This window comes from Rhagoletis zephyria, unplaced genomic scaffold (assembly GCF_001687245.7).
Source record: "Rhagoletis zephyria isolate East Lansing unplaced genomic scaffold, Rhagoletis_zephyria_1.1 Rzeph_scaffold_00503, whole genome shotgun sequence".
NCBI lineage: Eukaryota > Metazoa > Arthropoda > Insecta > Diptera > Tephritidae > Rhagoletis > Rhagoletis zephyria.
In genome coordinates this window covers 17,911-40,761 of record NW_016157587.1, presented here as the reverse complement: position 1 = coordinate 40,761, position 22,851 = coordinate 17,911, and the positions used below count along the sequence as shown (strand labels likewise).

General features: G+C 36.5%; 3 protein-coding genes across 9 annotated transcripts in view; 2 read left to right on the top strand and 1 right to left on the bottom strand.

Moving 5' to 3' along the window:
* LOC108359998 (uncharacterized) overlaps positions 1-22,851 on the top strand; it is a 44,705-nt gene that overhangs the window by 7,030 nt on the left and 14,824 nt on the right. For all 5 annotated transcript variants that reach the window (XM_017612125.1, XM_017612120.1, XM_017612123.1 and 2 more), the window contains exon 2: positions 3,540-4,954. In XM_017612125.1, coding sequence (XP_017467614.1) covers positions 3,760-4,954 — 1,195 coding nt within the window. In that variant the 5' untranslated portion in view covers positions 3,540-3,759. The remainder of the gene's footprint in view (positions 1-3,539; positions 4,955-22,851) is intronic.
* Nepl21 (Neprilysin-like 21) lies at positions 7,782-10,828 on the bottom strand. Its single transcript, XM_017612119.1, has one exon. The coding sequence runs from the start codon at positions 10,733-10,735 to the stop codon at positions 8,627-8,629; it is 2,109 nt and encodes a 702-aa protein (XP_017467608.1). The 5' UTR covers positions 10,736-10,828; the 3' UTR covers positions 7,782-8,626.
* LOC108359996 (endothelin-converting enzyme 1-like) lies at positions 15,273-17,943 on the top strand. Of its 3 annotated transcripts, XM_017612118.1 has the most exons (3): positions 15,279-15,416; positions 15,516-17,067; positions 17,216-17,943. In XM_017612118.1, exons 2-3 carry the CDS (start codon positions 15,637-15,639, stop codon positions 17,777-17,779), a joined length of 1,995 nt encoding a protein of 664 aa, XP_017467607.1. In that variant the 5' UTR covers positions 15,279-15,416; positions 15,516-15,636; the 3' UTR covers positions 17,780-17,943. The 3 variants fall into 3 exon arrangements, with proteins under 3 accessions (XP_017467605.1, XP_017467606.1, XP_017467607.1); XM_017612116.1 differs by having other exon boundaries at positions 15,273-17,067; XM_017612117.1 differs by having other exon boundaries at positions 15,274-16,938; positions 17,087-17,943.

Genomic DNA, 22,851 nt, shown 5'->3' with positions numbered 1-22,851 from the left:
AAAATAAAAATAAAAATAGGGCTTTCGCTTATATTCTCATTGAGTTCTTTTCACTTAGAAGTATGTAAATTTGTAAAATTTTGGAAAAACCCTTTTTTTCTTAGTGTGTGATTTCGTTTTTGACTTGGATATGCTCTTAACCATACCACGTATTCTACGTTTAAATATAGCGGCTGTATCTCCGATACAGCCTGCAGACCAAGACGAAGGCGCTGGACTGTTCCTTTTTTTTCTTCTTTTTTTTTTTTGCTCATTAATAATTCACAATAAGCAATTATTATCTCTGTATGCTGGTCATTGAGCAATGAACAGTATTGTCAAGTAAAATTAGTTGAATATAGATTTATTTATGATAAAACCAAAATTAAAAATTTAAAAAAAAATTTCTTTAATGTGGAACACTTGGAATTAAATTGAAAAATTTTATAATGACAAATTAATTTCCATATGGCATTTTTTAAATGTCGACAATTTTTAGTAATTTGAGTGCCTAGTGGGAATTCGGCATAAGGAGCTAAGGAGTAAATGAATTTTCTTAGCCCTTTGCTTCTCGAAGTCATTGCTGCTGTGCTCTTCTTCGCTCCGAAGCAATATGTTTTAAAAGTTTGTGTTTTTACGAATCTTCACTAATCGAGTATTAGACTATGGCTGAACGTTTGGCTCGACTTCGGCAAAAGATTTTACTTTCGGTGACCCATCTTTGCTCGACTCGACTTCGGCAAAAGATTTAACATTCATTCGGGTCTAGATATGATGCGAGACTTTTAAAGAATTAGCCACGTACATATCGCACACCGCCTTCAAAAGAGTCACAATTCAAAATTTGCAATTTTTGAGATTATTTACCTTTCAGCAAAAGCTGTAGCAAATTTTTTTTATAATTTGTTAAAAAACCTAAGGTAAGGTCGCCCTTGCCCATATGATTATCATGTGCTAAGAAATACTTTTTCGCATTTTCTGACAAAAGGTATTATTTTGAGTTGTGACTCTTTTGAAGACGGTGTGCGATATGTAGACATATACAAAGTATGTACACCAGTGCGTATGAGCGATGTTAGTTCGGTGCAAAATGATTCAAACATCCTTAATACGCATAGTGATGTGGAAAAATTGTTTGCCTGTAAATAGGGATGAAACGATACCATGCAGGTATCGATATTTTTACTTGGAAGTAGTATCGAAAGAAAATTTCGATACTCGAAAATTATCGATGCCTACATATATTGATACTTTTGACTATGAAGGTATTCCATAAGAACTGAGTTAAACTTTATGTTTTTACGGAATAAGTTCATCATACTCTGTGAATCCCAAACTACAATTAATAAAAGTTATAATGTATAAATTGAAAATAAATAAAACACCATTACATAGCAAAACGATATGTTTAGTGATGAGTGGTATATGTATAACGCAGATAATATATTGGAAAAGATTACTAATGGTTTTACAAAAAAATTCGCCAAAGTAATTCAGTAGATAATTTTCGCCCAAAATTGTTCTTTAATTTATTTTCGGGCAAAACTCAGGATAAGGCCATTGCAAAGCAAAAATTACTTTAGAATCGGCTTTCGATACGAGTATTTTTTCGATACCTACTAAGTACTTGGTTCAAAAGTATCAATGCCAAAAATACTTGGTATCGAACGAAAAGTATCGAGTATATACTTGTTTTTACTCATATCGTTTCATCTCTACCTGTAAATAAAATCGAAAATAGGGCTCGATATGTAGGTATTTAATTTTAAATTTCCTGCAAATTGATTTGTGTTTTGCTTTCCAATTTATTTTATTTTTTGCCTAGCAACTTCCAAATGTCCAGTCATACAACATTGCTGTTGAAAGTCCTCACAAGCAGGTATTATTTATATGTATGTAAAATGATATTGGGTAATCGGTTAGTGCCTAAAGAAGAACGAATTGAATCGCCACAAAATGATGGAGATGTACATACATATGTATGTATGTATGTATGTATGTACTATCGTTGGAGTGTTTTGCAGCTTGTGCGCAATTTAATCAAAATTTCCCCCATTCAGCGCTAAGCATTTGCTTTCATGCTCAATCGTTTGTGATTTCATTGAAAGCCATTTGAAATGGCAAGTATATTGGTGACCACAGCATCACTTCTCTACTCTTCTTTTCGCCTCGTTGTGCTTTAATTTTTAGTGCCCATTTCAACTTGTCAGTAAATTACGAATGGATAGTAGCTATTTGTCTTAAAAAAGTTAACGCTTGCGTAATTGCTTTATGGTGTATTCTCACTTAGTACAGCAATTTAGCGATTGGCCTCTTCATGTCAGTCTTGAAAAAAAAAACGGTAAAATCAAAACAAAAGAGAAAGAGCTGCAGTACGCACTTGAAAAATTCTCTCAACTTGCCTTTGTTCAATTTTATCGTGAATAGTCATCTACTTTATACTAGCACGGTATGGAAGAATTCTACGTTAATTGCTTTAGTTAATTTGGCGTTTCTAAGAGAAGATTAATGCTATTCGAGAAGGATTTACCATGATGGGCAATCAGATACTGAAGATATATAGGTAGAATGAGTGTGGTACATCTAAGTGGGCACACGGAGAATTCAAGCTCTTCGATTGCTAATTGCTCATTTGGGTACAACTCAATACTAGAGGTGCAAAACTATCGATGGCACTATTGATAGTATCGATGTTTTTTATTTTTCCCTACTATCGATTGTTTTTTGGTCCTATCGATAGTCCGACAGACATGTAATTCAGTATTTATTTTAGTTTTATTTCTTCTTTTCTTTTCATTTCTCTTAAATATCCAAGTTGAACTAAAAATTTGGTTGCTACTTTTTTAAAAGAGTAATGTCAAATTTCGAAAATGACGGAAAACCTTGCATCTTTTAAAATACTGCTAAAAAACTGATACAAATTAATTTATACAAAAACTTTCAATATTATCTATCTACTATTTAATAAAAGGTAGATAAAAACCATTACTTCTCAGATAAAAAATGTTTCCTTCTTCTAAAAGTGAAATTTACTTAATGAATGCCTTATATATGTCGGGGGATATCGAAAACCACAAATATAAAATTTCAGTACGCCTAATTTTATTCCATTTCAATTCAATTTAAATTTTCAATAACTTTACTTCTAACTTAAAGGTTAAACAATTAAAAAAGTGTCCAGCAGTTTACAAGGTTATCGAAACGTAATTTCGGAATATATTCTTAAGGAAATCTTCATACGAAAATTGAGCCAAAAGCATATAAATACGATACTATCGACGATATATCGATAGTTTTGAAAATAATATCGAAAACTATCGATGGCCTGACTATCGATAGTTTTGCACCTCTACTCAATACGAGATCACTGCGGAAGATTCTAAGTCTGGCGCCAAACAATTATTCAAGCAGGGATAGCTATAAAAACACACATAATACAAATTTAGTATATATATTCTTCTACGACAGATTTTCTAAATATAGTTCTCATGATATCAATTATCTTTCTATATTACATATAAGCAATTACTAACCGGCAATTAATTTATATTTTATTGCAGCTTGATTAATTTCAATTAAACAACCAATAAACCTAAATACACTCGCCTTTAATCATCATCGTTGCAGTGTAGCCTTAAAATTTTTGAAGTCAATTAGCGCGCACCGCCGCACATACATACGTACATAAATATATCAATCAAAAATTGCCGCCAATCGTGTCACAAAAAGCCGTGTTCATTCGTGGAGGGCAAAATTTCCCATTTCAGCTATCGCTAAACCATGCAAACTGCTGTCGACTGCAATGGCAGCAACGGCAGCAATAACAAAAACAGCAACGCCACAACAACCACCACAATCATGGAGAGCAGCAATGTCAGCGTTGATGCCTGCAGTGAACTCCTGTCACACGATGTAACACCGTCACGTTCAACGCCAGCCGTTCTGTTAACGCCGGTAGCAATGCTGGAACAGACGAGCGTGCTGCGCCATCGCTTGCAAGTGGGTGTCGGTGTCGGCCACAGCATCGGCACCTCGGCCATGAATTACGGCTGCCCGGCCACTGTGGGCGCGACAACAGCACACAAAGTGAGCACAGCAGCCACTACACTCATCGACATGGCCGAATACATGGGTAGCAATGTTGAGTGTATGTCCGTGACACCATCACCTTCGCCACAAGCGTCACCATCTAAGAAAGCAAAACAGAACTGTGCCGACACTTCTACGACGTCAACTGCAAAGCCAAACGTCTCGTACGCCGCAATAAACGCTGACGCTGCGGCGGCGGCGTCTAGTCAGGCGTCTAGTCAGTGTTCTACTTCCAGCAGCAATTCGAGTTCAAATTCCTCTACATCATCTGTGATCGCATCACCAATTAGCATTAAGCGAGATGTGGCGCGTCGACGAGCGCTAGCAGGAGAAGTGGGTGACGGTGACGTTGGCGTTGGCGTTGGCGTAGTCATTGGCAGTGGCAGCAACGCTGATGCTGCACACGTTACAGCAGGTGATATACTAGATTTAAGTGGCAAAGATTGTGCCGAACGACGCGATGCACTAGCAACCAGAGGGCTTCCACTTCATGCCGCATACGAAGAACACGTGACGTTCTTCACACCAACGACACCAATGTCGCTGCCATCACTATCGTCTTCAATGAGTTCATTGTCACCTTGTACGAATTCGTCGAATGCATCGACGCCTGCAACTTCGTCGTCGTTAAGTTCGACGGCGTTGTCGTTACGTTCGACGGCGTTGACGCCGGGAACAAATTCATCGAAATCATCGCCATCGCACTCAACAACGAAATCACCCGCGTTCACTTCCGCTATACAGCTGCAGCATTGGGAGGATATGCCGAAATATTTACAGTTCAACCCGTATGTGCTCAACGGTTACCGTCCATTGACAACATTCAGAGGCTGCCTGCTAAGCTTGTTCTATTGGCACAACGAAACGGTCAACATACTGACGCATGGTAAGTGGAAGAATTTAAGTGAGAAAGGGGGTATATAAATACGTCTGAACCGCCAATTTGACTATATTTGATTGTATAATTCAGTGAGAAGCACTCATTGTATGGCTAAATTTATATATCATGAATTAATTGCTCTTCTCAATATAATAGCCTATTTCCACCAGAAGCTTAACTGCAGTTAAGAGCACAGGTAGTTTGCAATAATTTTAATATGGGGTTTGTTACTTTTTGCTTTTTTTCTTTCGTTTTCTTGTACTTAACATAAGCAATTACCCCTTTCTAATGCTCGGTGAAAACGAACTATAATATTGTCTTTTTTCAATTGTACTCACTTTCATCTTGATAGGCACCGTAGCGAAGCTATGTCTGCGCGTTAATTAGTTTACACAAAACGTATGTACAATGTATTTGTGTGTGACACCAAGCACGCACACTCACACTTACTTAAACTTTGGAATGCATTTAAACTTTTCTAACTGTTGGTTAGTTACGTGGGCGGTAACCTTTGGCAACCGTACGGATTTTCAACTAATCGATGAACACAAATCGCTTTGGCATTTGCTTGCGTTGACTTTTTACAGTTCGTAACCTTGAAAGCTGTCAGGGGAAAAGTGGCAGGCAATGGCAAATTCACATCAAATAAGTGCTGCTAATAAAAAAGTGTGTTTGTATTGACTCGTTAAGTGAGAAGATGGCGCTTGCGAAAATGCTGTAATTGGGGCATTCACAAGGCAGTGGTGTAGCCAGATGGGCCGGCGGGTGGGAGGGTGGAATAGATCACCCCCTTCGTCAATAAACTATCGTTTTTTCTTTTGGTTTATAAACACAATACCATTTTATACTTCTGATTTATCATTTTTTATTTCAGACTAATCACCGTTAACTGACTATGCGCCTTTTTTTAAGTAATCTGTTACTTTAAAGCTAACTTTATATTGAATGGTTGCATTCAAATTTATGATTGTGTCTAAAGTAAAGCATCTCATTATCGGTTTTAAGTTTGTATACAACCAAGTAACAAAAACCGATAATAGAAATGCTTTACTTTAGCGTTATTTTTAAACCAACTTTTAAACATAACGTGAGCTTTAAAGTTAAAGGTTACTTCAGAAAACGGCGTTAAAAGTTCTTTAGAAATAATTTTCGAAAAACGTTCATGAGAAATGTCACACGAAAAAAAAAAAAATATTACTGACAGAAAAATTTTTCGCTTTCCTTCTCGTACACACTGATGAGTGAAATATTTTATGAAATTGAATAATAATTTCAGGACTTAGTCTAATTTTTTGTGGCATTTTTTCCAAATGTAATTTAATGAACGCAGCGAGTTTTCCGATAAAACCTTGACTGCTACTCCCGTTAAAATTCACGCGCCTTCGAAATTCTTATTATTTATTGATGAACTATCTATCTTTTTTGGAAGTCGGTTAAAAATAGGAAAAATTGAAAAACTATGAAACCGTCTGATATTTTTTTAAAAGGAATTTTATACATTAGTTATTTATCTATGTTAAAAAATTTCTTTCGCTAATATAATTCATAATTGATCACATTCCGGAGTAAAATGTCCCACCAGTCACAATGTAGTGGCTCTTATGCACTAAATATCATGAAAAAAAAAATATATAAAAATGTGACTTTCAATACAAATAATAAAACAATGAATCATTGTCTGTCATCATTTTAATTGCCATTTAGCGAATGTTTAAACCTCATCAAAACAAAAGAATACGCATTACGAGAAAATTTTTTCTAAGTTTAATTGGTTTTGCTTTAGTTAATTTGATCTAATAAAATATTGCAAAGGCCATCTAAACTCAAATAATTCCGAAGAAATTATTTGTTTGTGTAAACAAAAAAGAGATATATTTTATTATTCCTAAACACTATCGAATATTTAAATAAATAAATTACAAATTTTTCCTGGAACGGCTTATGGGAATTTAAAACTCACGATAAAAGTTGCTATTTTTCAAGCGTATGTTTAGTTCCCACCAAAATATTTTCTTTCAATTCGGTAATTCGTAAGCTACATCGCTGAGAAATAAAATACTATTGAAAAGTGTTGCCACCTGTTTGATTTTAGTTAACTTATGCACAAATTATGTATATGAAATATTCAGGGTGAATTAAAATTAGAGAAACCGAACTATGCGAGACTTCTCTTTACCCAGAAACGGATTTGATGAAATTTGGCTTATAACTGTGACTAATATTCTGAATATTTTTTTTAGATGTTTGAAGAGGGTTGGCATCTGTTTAAAATCTTTAATACAATTAATAATAAATAAGATTTTCTGTGATTAAGTGACGTGAATTTATTTATAAAATAATATAAATATTTGGAAAAATTCCTTAAAAAAATGGCTGACTTATTCGCATCCTCATAAAACTTTAGTTACGTTCAGCGTTGCCAGGTTGACTAGCGATTTTAACGTAATTTGGGCGCCTTTTTTGCAAATTAAGAAGTTTTTCGGCTCAAATATGACGTTTTTTTGGTACTAAAGTACCAGTAAAGTACTTTTTGATTTTAAGGACAAAATAGATTTTTAGAAAAATAAATAAAGTCAGAAGACAGCCCCAAAAGAAAAAGGACTGTCCTTTGAAATAAAATACGGGCAGTCACCGTTATTATGATCGAAAAATATAAATCCAAAAATAACGATTATTTTTTATCGAAAAATAAAAATCCAAAAATAGCGAATACTTTTTATCGAAAAATAAAAATCCAAAAACAACGATTATTTCTTATCGTTAAAATAAAAAAGAATAACAATTATTCTACATCGACAAAATAAAAATTGTGTAAACGGTTTAATTTGATCGAAAAGATATAGATCGAATTTTTAACTGTTAAATTATGGTTTTTCTTATAACTACCATAACCGGTACGGCCGGCCTCTGCTTAACTGCCCACTAGAGCTAAAATATTAGTACATATATCCACTTGTCACCGTCAATCCTAGATGCATATGGGTTCAGTTTTTAAGTATCCAAAAAATTTTTTAACAGGCCAAAAAGTTTTGTTACATTTTTTACTCTCCATTGTGTTTAGCTGTTCTCGAAAAACTCTACGAAAAATCTTTTGAAATTTTAATCACTTAGTATCTTCAACGTTCGTTGCACTTTGTGCAGTATGATCTTTTTTACGTTGTGTTGATCATTTCTTATATTCAATTACGCACATAAATTGTATAGAATTGTATATATTTACTTAATTAGACCAATGCACTCAAAATCATTTTAGTATAAAAAAAAATCTCGTTTCTCAGCGTCACCAAAGCTAATCAATGCTTTTTATATGTATGGATACATATACATATATTTTCCAAAGTAAATCGTTTTATTTTTTAAAAGCTCGTTTTCAAAATACACAACGTTGCGTATCAAAATAATGGGCTTATTCACAGGGATATGTATGTAAATATACATATTTAATTAATAATCAAATTGATGTACACATTTGCCGGTGCACATTTAACATACAAACATACATACATTTCGATACTCTAAAATTTTTTGCATCCATGTTCATCGTAAAATAATCACAAAATAATAAATATGAATTTTATAAATTTCCAATAAAAAAAAATTAAAACAAATTTACAGTCTATTTTAGTTTTAAAAAACTTTTTACACCACATACTAGGTATGCATTATTTTTTTTTTTAACTAATAAATTTGGCATTTATGCTTTGGATTCATTGGTGCATCATCCGCGCAACTAAATGCAGCTGCAAACTCCTTAGAATTCGAAAGTGGCCCGATTACCCTGAACTCTCCCGGCACATGCTGATCTGTAGATGTTTGCAGATTCTTCACCTCAGGATGCGCATCATTGCACCAAATTTGTGCAAAGCTAATAAAGAACAATTGCTTGAAGTCGTAGGGAAAGTCAGGCAGCTTCTCGTTCATCTTTTCATTATGCGCACGTTTTGCATCCTCATACCAACGCAGATAGGCTTGATAGGCCAGCCGCATGCCACCATTGTCGGCGATATTTTCCGACTGTGAAACACTTTTGGGCAAAAAGCGTCCGCCATACTGATACTTGCTGTATTGATTGCTGAAGCACTCAGTACGATTAAGAAAGATTTCCGTTGACTTCGCGTCCCACCAGTCACGACTGTTGCCATCCTTGTCGAAACGGCGTCCGGTGTCGTCGAAGGCGTGTATGAGTTCGTGACCGACCAGGGCACCCAAAGTGCCAAATTTCACTGCTGTCGGATAGATTTCACTCCATAGCAAGTAGGGCTGCAGTATCGATACCGGCACCTTGATTACATTCTCAATGAGTATATTGGCCGGTGTGTATGACAGTATTTCACCAGCTTCGATTGGCTTGGGTTTCTCATGCAATTTGGCGTACGATCGCTTTGTGTCCAACTCCAATATAGCCAGCACATTTGCCAGATAGTCATTGTTGTTGGTCACCAGCGAGCCAAACTCTTCGGTGAAATTGTGATCTGCGTATGAGTTGATTTCCATTCTAAGTGCCTCCAACTTCTCGAGCGCATATTGACGCGTCGGCTCGGCTATCCAATCCAGCTTGCCTGAAGTTAGCGTGCTTTTGAAGCTCTCCTTAAGCTCTTTCCACATATACTCGACATCGAGCTCAGTTTTTCTTGTGCTATATCTGCGATACACCATGTTATCCACATTTTTGGCGAAATATGACTTTGTCTTTTCGATGCAGGTTTTCTTCTGACTGCGCGGCGACTTATCAATGTCCAGCATATAATCGGAGATTAATGTGTAGAAAATGAAATTGGCCACCACTTCCTTTGGTGTCTCTGGCATAATTTTCTTCAAATTTCGCTGATATACATCGGCATACTCATACAATGGGTCGGTGATTAATTCACCTAACGTTATGTTCACTAACTTCTTAATGTCTATAACTGGAGCGTATTTGGCTTGCATCAGTTCGACAGTTGTTAGCTTAGACAAATCGTCCAGGCTCTGGCCCAGTGTGTCATCAATCAACCCCTGCGCCAATTTCACTTCAAAATCAACAATATCATTTGCTGTCTTGGTGGCAAGTTGAGCATCCATTCCTAAAAATTTCACAAGCTCCTTGCGTATCTTCCGCTTGTAGCTATCCCTATAGACAGCAGTCGAATCATCTAAGTACATCGCGCGACTCTCTAATGGCAAATCGGCTTGACCAATGTAAACTCGATTTATGCTGTTGTCTTTAAAATCGGCCATTATGTCCATGCCAATTATTATATCCTTGCCATACTTATGCGCAATTTTCGCAATAGTTGTCACCCAATCGAACTTCTCCGCATTCCAATTGGCGCCGCTGAGCGCAGGCATTTCACCAAATTCAGCGATTATATCACTTAGTTTTTGCTTATATTTATCCTTCAACTTGACCAAATTAACGCAAGAAACGAAAAAGTTCTGCACTTTATTGTCGATGACTGTGTAGTTGAATTCCGTATCGTTGGTTAGTAGCTTCTCCACCTTGCGATCGAGCAGTTGGCTTAGCTCCTCAAAAAGACCGGTGGTCAGATGTTCGATTGTAGTTGCCGGATTTAGACGTGTCCATTTTCCGCATGCGAATTTGTAAAAATTATTGCAAGGTTCAACGTCTCGATCCATGAGATTAACGATCGAAGCCGTCTTGCAACGTCGCATTGTTGCAATGGTCGATGCTGTTAGCTGTTCGGGTATATGTGTAAGACGACTTGGATCCACTTTTGCGGCTAAAGTGTCTGCGAAAGCTATGAGCATACAACTTAGATAAAACGAATATTTTATTAACGAATTCATATTGGCGCCGCCACGGTCGAGAAAAAGTTTAACAAACGCGTTGTTGAATAATCGAAAGCCGAATCGCAACTGTTTGACTCAAGTCAGAATCAAGCAAATGTTTTTGAGATCAGCGGAGCTATCCCCGTTTTTTTGTCTTTTCTTCACCGGACATATGAGTGAGTGCTCTTCCAAGCGTTGTATGTGCATACGAACATAAAGTACACATCTGTGTTGTGACGTGACTAACATGGGGCTGCCGGGTTATCGTATCGGCATTGTAGGAATGAATGAAGCCAAGCCAGCGGGCATTGTAATGCCCATACGGATGCTTGTGTGTATAATTTATGTGAATACCCTGCAGGAAATTTATCTAACTATAAGCTAACTTAAAGTTGATTAGGAAGGAGCTAAAACTCACTATTATCTGTATATTTTCTTTGACGAAAGCTAACTATATTTCTAAGGCGATGGCCGCGAAATAGTCAAGGGTGGTTACCTCTGCATCAGATGTAGTCAAGGGTGGTTACCTCTGCATTTGATGTAACTAACTAATTTTGGACATAAAATACCAAAAGGAAAAACAAAATATTTTAATTTTTTTTTTTTTTTTAATTTTTTTTTTATTATATTTCATATTTGCTTACATATACTGCTGTAGGTAGTCCCATATTCGAACTCCGTCAGACATAACTTCAAAATGATAACATGGAATTTCGATCTTTCTTTTATTTGTCCTCAATTTGAAAAAGTATTTGCGAAGTGCAGGATGTTTAAATAGAAACGCGTTTAATGAAAAAAAATCTCCTGCATTACTTGTCAACTAGTTTCAAGTTAGCTTTTTGTGGCTAACTACAAGTTATATATTTTATAGAAATCCCGCAAAAAAGCTATTTACAAGTGGGTTATTTTTTATCAACTGATAATTTTTTCCTGCAGGGTATGTGTATATACAAACATACATACGTATTTGCAAATGCTAAGTACATTTGCGCTTGGCCACTTACTAATACTGCAAAATATTGTATTTTGATGAATAATAATTAGTAAAAGCGAAATGTTGTTGATACGACTCTAATGGCTGATTTCATTTTGTTGTTTTTTTTTCATACAAACACTTCAATAATCAGTAAAGCTACACTAGACAAAAAAACAAACAAAAAGTACATCGCCTTTGGATAAATCAATTAAAATGCGACTTGAGTGCTCACTAAAAAGTTGTTGGAAATAAAAATAGCCTTTGTTCATTAAAAAAAACGTCAACTATAATCCGAATTCGGCTTACGATATGTTAACGATAGCAAAACAATTATGTCATTTTGACATATGTACCTCATTTCATATTCTTACGGCTACACATGTTTGGCCGAGCGCAAGAAAGCACGCCAGCTTCTTCTATTTCAAGTAATGCCAATTGCAGCCAGGTGAAGCCAAATCCTTCTCCTACTAGTTTCTCCGCCGTCGCAGAGAAGGCATTGCTCTTCCTCGCGATTCTCACCGGTTTTCATACTTTCAGGACTGGAGCGCTTGTGTCTATTTGCGCGACATGTCCGCACACGCACGACATCGCACATCGGCCGTAGAACCTTTCTCTAAGGGCTGCCTTATCAGATCAGCACGGATATGACGAGAGACTTGTAGTATTTTTTTTTTTTTTTACGTTCGTAGGGAGACTCAATTCGCTTAGCAGCAACTGTGGGCAAGATTATTCGTTGGAATTTAAAGAGCAGTGTTACTATTGAAATTTTTCAAAAACTCGCAAAAAAATTTTACCCTCTGAAAAATGGAGGGAAATTCTGTTTATTGAAAAGCGCAAAAATATGACCTACCAAATCGGGGATGTTCTACCTTCTGGTGGTATTACCAACTTTCGTTTACGACTGCAAGTGAGTTAAACAGACCATTAAAGTCTATCTTCAAAATATTTCTGAAAAATATCAAAATCAATTTTTTTTTTATACATAAAAATAGTTTTGGACAAGTAATTTTTAAGCAAAAAACAAAACCGACTTAAACTCGCATATAAAAATTTAAAAGTACCGTTAATTTCTTCGTGATCTAATGATCGGATCTAAACCAAATTAGTAGGACACGACCTGTGAGGTACCACCTTTCCGCTAAAAAAAAAATAATTATAGAATTTAAAAAAATGTCCGACGAATTGATAACTTCTATTTGCATGTATTTATATTCAAATTGTAACTTTGATTTTTATTAATGCCTGCAAAATAAAGAGTGAAATTACCGATTATTTTGTGCTAACCGGTGCGGTTTATGATTTATTCACATGTGTATACACTTAAACTTGTCTTCAGTAGCCATAAATGTAAGTAAGTAAGTAAGTACTTAAGAAAGTAATAAAATACGCAGATATTAGGTATTCACTTGCAATTTTAATGAGTTACAATGTAATTTGTTTATGTGTATATGCTATGTATGCCTACAGTAATTATAATTCTATATGTATGTATGTACTACGTAGTACGTCTAAGCCACTCAACTTTCTGAAAACCAGTTTATGTCATACTCAGCCATGGCAATTAAATATTTAAGTAAATGAAAGCGTTTACGACAGCGTAACAAGTTTTCTTAAAAAGGATAAGTATGCATAAAAAATCTTTAATAAGCTGTGTTTAACATACGAAAATTTATATTAAAATTAAAATAAATAAATAAAAGTGAGTAGAACTGCGTAGCTGTTTACAAAATTTAAAGCGATATGTATGTATATACATACACACATATGTAAGAGTATATATGTATGTATGTACGTACATTAGAGTGATTGAGTCGGTTTTTCCAAACCGGTTGGCACTGCTTTTTTTTATATCTATAGGCGGTTATTTTGAAATCTTGGTTTTTTTGAATATCGAATAAACGGTATTTTTTTATCGAACAAACCGGTTTTTTTCATTTCATAAAAATCTTGGCCACTCAATAAAAATTTCGAGTTTTTCGACGTTTTCAAGGCTTTTTCCAATTTAAGGGAAACCCCTAAATCGTTTTAAAATCATATCATATTTAATTCCATGTTTGGCGCATAAAAATTTTCTACTTGTTCTACACTCGAAAAGGTTTTCGCTCTTTCAATTGTAGTCACATCTTGCAACTTTTATTTCTGCAACTGATTTCCGAAAAGTGACAGCAAGGCTGGCTGGCTGTTCCCACATCGAAATAATATTTCTCTTTCTCAATTTGACAGCGAATTACGTGGAAAAATTGGAAATATTGCCACGTCTGACACGCTCTTTGTTGGAAATATTTTTATTTTAATAGTTGGTCATGACTTCGTACTAACATAAGATATTTCACTGTATGAAAACTAAATAAAATAATACCGTTTTATAAGGGTTTTTTCTTTATTTCAAAATCGGGAACCGGTTTTTTAAATTGCACTTTTTCGAATAACTCGTAAGCCGAGTTTGGAAAAAAGGCAAATATTCGAACACCCTAACGCGCATACATACATAAAATACGTCAATAGATGCGGCTTCAATGCTTTCATTATCGCTATTAATGAACTGTTATCAATAGACTGCGGTTTTTATGCAGAATATGGAGCCTAAAAATATGTACCTATCAACTATAAACAAAATGTATACAAATTTATACACTTTCCTTATAGTTATGTGGGTCTTAAGAACAGAAAATGTACTATAATAGGTTGGCGCGCGGCCGAATTTCAACCCGCGCCTACGGAGAGGTCAATTAACACAGTGTTTATTTATTTTAAATATTTAATTAGTCTTATAAACCAATATTTTTAAATTAGTGATGAATGCTTTGTTAATGCTAATACAATGTTTACATTACAAAGTAGTTGAAGAAGATTATAAAATGTATAGCTTGTTTATTCTTTATTAGAAAACGAGACCAATGTTCAGATCTAATTTTTGAATTTGGTATCGACATGTGGAATATCGAGTCCTTTTACCCCGATATGAATGGATACCCGATATTTTTGCAGCGATACTTTAAATGATACCATATCGATACTTTCGGTTTGGTATCGTGTCCCTAATGGTTACTAGTAAACAAACCGTTTTGGTTTTTTTTTGAAATCGTTATTTTTCGAATACCAAAAAACGGATTTTAAGAAACGAATAAAACGGGGTTTCACGTAGTTATTTACATATGTATATATATACATACATATATCTATCGTCGCTAGTCAAAAACTCCATAAAGAAGCAAATAAAAATAGATTTTCTCAAAACTGTTGAATGGTGTCGGAACTTATTTTCCTATTATTTACTAATAACTTTGTTCTGTATCTGTTCATACGGGGTATTGCACCCCAATCGACGCTAAACATACATACATACATAGGTTAAACATAATACAGATTGTAAACATAATATTTACATACTTGTAACCGCATTTTTTGCTGTGTACCACACAAAGACTGTCTAACATTCGAACTCAATTCATTGATGAGAAACTTATTATCAGTGCCTTTAACTGCTTCTGATCTCAGCTGAGCTGCTCTTTACTGGTTGGCACTCCTCTCTGCCACACTTGCACAATGGCTGCTCCGAAGCGATAACATTCTGAACTTTTCGTAAAGCACGACTAGTTTTATAGTTTATTTAATCCAATAGCCACAACTGGCTGCCCTCTTTTCCGCTCAGTATTTGGTGTGGCAGTAAGAGTTTTCATGTCAAGCGTGCCACATGACTCAGCTAACAAAGTAAACGATCAGGTAAACGATCGATATTTTTTCCATTTAATCAACGACTAAAAAACAAGCACAACGAAGGGAAATGATTTGTATAAGCAGCGTAAGAAATTTTTCATTTAGGCTACTTTGCCTACATTTACTGTTATGCGTGCACGACTCACAACCGGCTTCAGTGCCGCAAGTGCAATTGTACGAGCAAAAAATATCGCAGAGTAACGACACCGTCTATGTGCGTGACGTAATGCGGCAGGCAAAAGCGGCGGAAATGCGCAACTACATGCAGCCCGAAGTGGACGCTTGTGACGACTTCTTTCAGTACGCTTGCGGTAATTGGGCAAAAATCAATCCGACAGATGCGCGCAATGTGTTGGAGACAAACTTTTTTGCCTTGCTAGTCAGCACCTACAATCAAAAACAGCTGAAAGTATTGACGGAGGAGGCACACGCTGACGACGATGCCGCTACAGTGCAGCTGAAGACTTTCTTTGACGCTTGCCGGCAGTTGGATGACAAGCAAAGGGAACGCTACAAGCTGAAGTTGTGGGAGGTGGCCGAGGAATTTGGGCAAATGCCAGCGCTCATGCCGGAAGGTACATGGGAAGCCGGCGAATTCGATTGGTTGGCGACCATCGCGCGAATACAACACAAATATGGACTGGACATAATACTGCAGCTGGGAATGCGAGAGGACTTTGTCAATAAAACAGTGAGTAAACTTTTCATTGGTCAGCCAACGTTGGCGCTGCAAAGCAGAGCGATGTATAAAAGTCAGGCAACAAAGTGGCATCGCGACAAGTATCAGGAGGAGATAGAGCAATCGCTGCAAAAGTATTTGGGCATCAAAGACGACGTAGCCATAAAGACTGCACGCCAGATACTCTACTTTGAATCACGCTTGGCCGATGGCATAATGGATAGGAGATTGGGTAAAACACTGCGATCCATGGCTGTGCTGCGGACCATCGATGAAATGCTAGCGGCGTACGAGGGCGCCATAGATGTGCGTGCGTACATGAATATCAGCTTGGGAGAGGCGTTCAACGATACATTCTACGAATATCATGTGGAGTACCAAAGGAATTTGGTGCAAATGCTTAAGGAGATACCCAAAGAGCAAGTAGCTAATTATGTCATTTATCAATTACTTAAGACTTTCTTTTTCGATTATGAGGCAACGAATAGCGCGAAGGAGAAACTATGCTTGGACAAGACGAAACTCTATTTCGCCAAAGTGCTGGATAACATCATCTACCGCAAGTATAATAGCGGCAGCACAGTAGCGGATATAAATCTCATTTGGCTAAAAATAAGAGAGATTTTCCAAGAAGAACTGGAATCGGATAGCTTAAAGTGGATATCGGCAATGACACGCAAAGTGGCGCTAGAGAAGTTAGCCGCCATGCGTTTAGAAATCAACTCATACGAAACATCTAAATTCGCTGAAGAATTCAAGGAACTAGCGCTGAGCCACACTGACTACATTGAAAACATAAAACAAGTACTCATACATAAAACCAAGCAAGGCTTGGCCAATCTGCGCCAGGTACCGAAACCAATGGAAATGCCGGTGGCGCTCTCAATCTCTCCCGCCTACATTGGCAAAGAGAATTTAATAAAGATTCCGGTTATGTTGTTGCAACCCAACTTCCTTTGGTCTGATCATTATCCGCACNTTGGCCAATCTGCGCCAGGTACCGAAACCAATGGAAATGCCGGTGGCGCTATCGATCTCTCCCGCCTACATTGGCAAAGAGAATTTAATAAAGATTCCGGTTATGTTGTTGCAACCCAACTTCCTTTGGTCTGATCATTATCCGCATGCGCTTAAATTTGCCACACTGGGCTACTTGGTGGCGCACGAATTGATTCACGGTTTCGACGATATGGGGCGCAATTTCGATGCTAACGGCACTGAGCAATCCTGGTGGGACAACAATTCCACCGAAGCTTTTAATGAGCGAAAAAAATGTTTCAAACGACAATATTCACTGTATCGCTACAACGGCAAATATCTGCCACCGAGCGAGCTGCAGGCCGAAAATATCGCCGATAATGGTGGCATACAGCTCGCCTACAGCGCATATCAGAAATGGCTTGCAAGTCTAAACGACACCGCTTTGGTCGGGCGCAAACAGCTGCTGGCGTTGGAGACATTGCCAAATTTGAACTTCACAAATCATCAGCTATTTTTCCTTGCCTTCTCGCAATATTGGTGCAATGATGTGGATGAGCGTTATAGGGACAAAGTTTCATTGATAAGTATACATGCGCCAGCAAAGTATCGCGTGATTGGCTCTTTGGCGAATTTCCAAAGTTTCGCTGAAAAGTTTCAATGCGCCAGCGGCACCAACATGAATCCAAAGCGGAAGTGCAAAATTTATTGAGAATGAATCTACTTTTCGTTGTACTTAAATGCATTGGTGTATAGCAATACAGACATTTATGTGTATGTACCTTAGTTGTAGTATTAGTTTGTAAGCATTTCAAATGTCACAGCAAATGCAGGTAAGGGAATTGGTAGATAAATAAAAAGGAATTTAATATTTACTATGATGTTTTTTTTGCCCTTTCAATGTGACAAGTTGCAGACAAATCGCAGTCGTTTGTATGTTATTCTAAGATTGTAGCTGTGACAAAGTGGCAAAGCTGTGAATGCATCAAAAAAAAATACTCAGTACCCCTAGGGGGATTGCAATGTCTATCATTTGCAAATGTAGCGCTTACTTTTGCTGGCTGAATGCAATATCGATCGCTATGTTGAGGGAAATTGAAACAATTGTGAGCGGCAGCAAACAAAATGCAGAAAAACTTTCGTCGAGTAAAAAAAATGCATTTGCTGGAAATTTTAGCGAATTTTGAGCAAACAATTTCAAACGCTTCTCACCCAGAATGGAGTTGGAAATTCTCTAGCAAACTTTATAGCAAACTTTCTGTTAAAACTTATTTCGCTTTGTAATTTAGAGGGTAGCGTTGAGTGCACTCTACCTAAGAATAGTTTTTTTTTTTGTGTATTTTTCTAAATTTAAAGTCATACAGCAGTTATATAGCTTTGGAGTTATTTCGTTCATTTATCAAGAATTAGTTGAAAACTCTTTTCAGGTGAATTGTATGATGATTCAGGTGAAAAATGAAATTTACATCGGATTAAAAAAAAAAATGTCAAACTATTTAAAATTATGAGATTCTCAACTATAATACCACTTAATCCTCGAAATTATCGAATACTAAATACTAAAATTTTTAGGCGTTTTTTCCGGCGGCCAGCAATTCAAACTTTCTCCTCTTTCTTTGCTCTACGGAAAATGCATGTCTCTTCCCTCTTCTCCTCCCTAAACCGATACCATATAGCTCACTTTAAGTCCGATCTGAGTGTGGCCCTGTAGGCAGCATATTTTTTCTCTACAGTGCAGTGGTATTTCTGTTCGCACCAGTAGTTGCTTCGGGTGCCCTCCGAGTCCGATTACTTCTTCGGCGGCGGTACGTAAAGCTGGGGAAATGTGATTTCACTGCTTGCATTTTTCGTTTGGGGGAAAAGTGCTCTCAGAACAGATGTGTCTTTGTCTGCAGCTTTTCGGTGTTGGACTTTCCTTGTTTTGCGGGACGCATATTCTTTGATCTAGAAACCCCTCTGACGTCTATGAACAAGATATTCTTAAAGACTACACATATTAGAAAATGTTATTAGTTCTACATAAATAAGTTTTAAGTCGATTACGGAAAACACTCTGTGACAGAGGTCTAAAGGTTCTATTTAAAGGGGCATTTTTACTATAAGGAGTTTTACACATTGCAAATCTAATGGCCCTATTGTGCATGGCGACTGATAGTCGATGGGCAACCATATACAGCAAGAAATTCTTCGATTATGCAACGACATTAAATAAGTTAATTGACAACGCGAAAAATAAGAGGGAACCCCAGCTAAGTCGATCAACTTCAATCCGTTATCGGAAGTCTTCCCTCAGTAAGTGCAGCATTTTTCTTTAATGAAAATGGTGGCAACAAGCTCGTTACCTGACGCCACAAATCAGACACCACAAACCAGTTCTCGAATCGTAACATCCGTTCACGGATCGAAAACCATATAAAAGAAAATTATGTGATTTCTCTAAAGCGACAATTATCCGTAATCACTGTTGCAGATGTCGGCAACCAATATTTCCATTTGTTTCGCATTTCACTAATCTATCTGGGATATTACGAATGTTATATATTTCACATACGCGAATGCGAATTTTCGGAATACGAATGTGTGAATGCGACTGCGAATTGCGAATGTTTAGGAATAGCATAAAAAAGCTATAATCAACTTAAGAAGTCACTGTTTTTATAAATTACAAATTGTATAAATTACAATTGGAATATAAAAAATTATTACAACATTGAACCAGTGTTACACCTACATACATATATACGTATACGGTGTTTCAATCTAATAGCACTGTACGGACGCTAAAATGACACACAAGAAAACGCCGAGACACGTAAACTAAATTTAGAGTTGTAGATTACGGAAGTGTGTACCGTTTATATATATCAAGTAATTTTCCCAAAATATTTTTATTTTAAGTTTGCATTGCAAATGAAAAAAAAATCTAACTTTAACATAGAACTCATACGCTCTGTACGAGTATGTACGGCTACGGCTATGTACGATTTGGCGTATGAGTAGCATTATTCCCATTTCATACAAAAAATTATTGCACATTTTCATTTAACAATTCAAAAGTTGTTTATTTTTCCATCGGTTTTTATCATTTGTAGTTAAAGTCTTTTTGGTAGGGTTTTCAATTGGTAGGGTTTTCATTGAGAGAGGCTCGTTTTCTTTGAGATAGGCCTCCAATTGAGCTTTTATTTCACATTTTTTAATGTCCTTCTAGGTTGCTTGCAAGACTTTTAGCAGAACTTGTTGAACATTCGCGTTCGCAAAACATTCGTATTATTTAATGCGAAATATTCGTAACATCCCTATCATCTATACTCACATATGCAAACCAAATTATCAGAAAACTGCAGCATTCACAACCACGATGGAACTGATGATGCATTTTTTTCTTTTACATAAGTACACACGAATATGTATGCAATTAAGTTTTATGTAGAAACATTTCTGCCACTCCGATTGCTGTTGTTGCTCTCTTTAAAGCTTGTTCTCCACTTGGTCAATGAGGAACAGAGTTTGCAGGAAATGAAAATGTTATGTTTATGTAACAAATATGCAAACATTTGAGATACCATACACTGGGGAGGCACCGCGAGGCAGTAGTAACGGCATACATACAGACATGTCCTCAAAAATGCAGACAAAGAGATGAGACGACTAATTGCTGCTTTACTGTACTATCATTTCAAGGCGATCCAACTGGCATACAGTTTGGTACCACCAAGCGGGCAAGTCGCCTATGCCACTTTGAAATCATGTAATATGAAGAAATACTTTGGAGAAAATCATTTTGAAAGGGATACCGATGCGGATTGCCCCAGCAGTTAAATGGTTACATTTTTTAAATGCAAATATCAGAACACTGTGACAAAGATTATACCTAAATACGTACGAATAATAACACGGATACAAAAAAATCGTCGAGATCTTAAAAACAAACTAAAAAGACGGCCTTGTTATAATAGTTTCTAAATATGAATTGTTTTCGAAAAATGTCCGACTAACGGCATTAGTATAAACAGTTGCGACTGGCTGCTGCTGATCCTGATACTTAAAAGGGCATTTTTTAAGTAAATTTTTTACCTCAAGGCGTTCGAGCATTGGAGCTTTAGAATGAATTAGTCTTTGTCTGTTTAGCCAAGATCGAACAGTCACTGTTCCAANGTGCATATGAAATCGAAGTAATATTCTTATTATTATTCATAACAGACTTAGTAATTTTGGCACTCGATGTGGACCAACTGGTATTACAAAATGGTTTCGGTCTTGAAAAGACAGTTAATTTTTTTGAATAGCCCGCTTGCTTCCTACAAGACCCTTTCTTTTAATGCAATTGTCTATTGATTCATTGAAACACATCTGTACATATACATACATATAGCAGTGTGCACAGATGTATATAAATGCATATACATATATATGTACATACATATGTATGGATCTGTGTACCCTTTTTTGTTGTTCCCTTGTACGTAAGCATATTTTACGCCTTGTTTACCAAGTAGTGCATGTCCTGGTGCGCATCAGGCGAGGTCAAGGTTTTTTTTTTGTATGCTTTTTTGGGCATACATTTATACATATTTTACAACCCACTCATTTCCTTTTGCTTTATCACTTGTATGTGTAAATGTGTGTGTATGTATGTACGTGTGCTTTTTATTACATTCACCGTCTAGCAAGTGACAAACGGAAGTTATACTAAAAAGCGCAAAATGGAAGACATTTAAGCTATGGTAGTAGAATAGAAACCTAAAAATGAACGCAAGGACATGGATTTCAGGTTATCATGGTATGAGGAAAATTTAATAACGTTAATATAAGCAAGCATTGTAAGCTTATTTAAGCGGTGTTGCGAAAATTTGCATCGCATTTGTTACGCGAATGATTCGCATCATTTTATACATTCGCATCGACATTCGGATTCGCAACAAATGATACGAACATTTTGCGAATGCGAATATATACATGTGGCGTAACGCACATACATACATAAACAAATAGGTTATACTATGTTCACATTGCGGCATAAATTACTTTGTTTCGATCGCATAACTTCACATGAATGAAGTGCGTTCAGACTTGCTTTCATGATTTCTATATACATTTGATTAGCATGTGTACGTACGTACATATATTGTACTACTGTCACCTCACGGCTATGCATGCTTTGAAACACACAAATTTATATGTCAGCTTCATGATTTACTTTCTAGTGCCAATTTCGTAGCTTTCCTTACAGCCATGTCTAAACAAAAGCGTCAGCGTTGGCTGGCTGCCAAAAATTTCTCATGCTCATAAAATTTGTATGAAGCATACGAAAAAAACGCGGCGTCAACGCTTAACGGTTAGAAAATTTTTGCCGATTTTGACAGGGCGTTTGGAAGTGATTTTGGCTGCAGAAAATGGCGAGGCTGTTATTTTCGTAGTTTACACAAACAAACCTATGCTTATTGTTGGTTTTATTTCTTCATTTGACGTAGCGTTGCCGCTTTTTTTTTAGATATGGCCCCACGTCTTCGTCCTCTACGAAGTTGATGCTACAGAACTGAGATTTTTTTTTTTCGTGAGCACAATTAGATCCGAATCGCAGTTTCCCGCAATATCACATCTCTACCTTTAAAACACCACTGTGATCTGGAAGACTTAATATAAGTTAAATAGACAGTTCCTTGCGAAATACCCCTCAAGCTTATAAACATCGGTACGAAAGTAAGCCTGTGCCTCCTTCCCACCACTGCCTCCTGTAACCTCATTCCTAAAAGGGATTTTAATAGAGAAAGAGCTAATTGATTC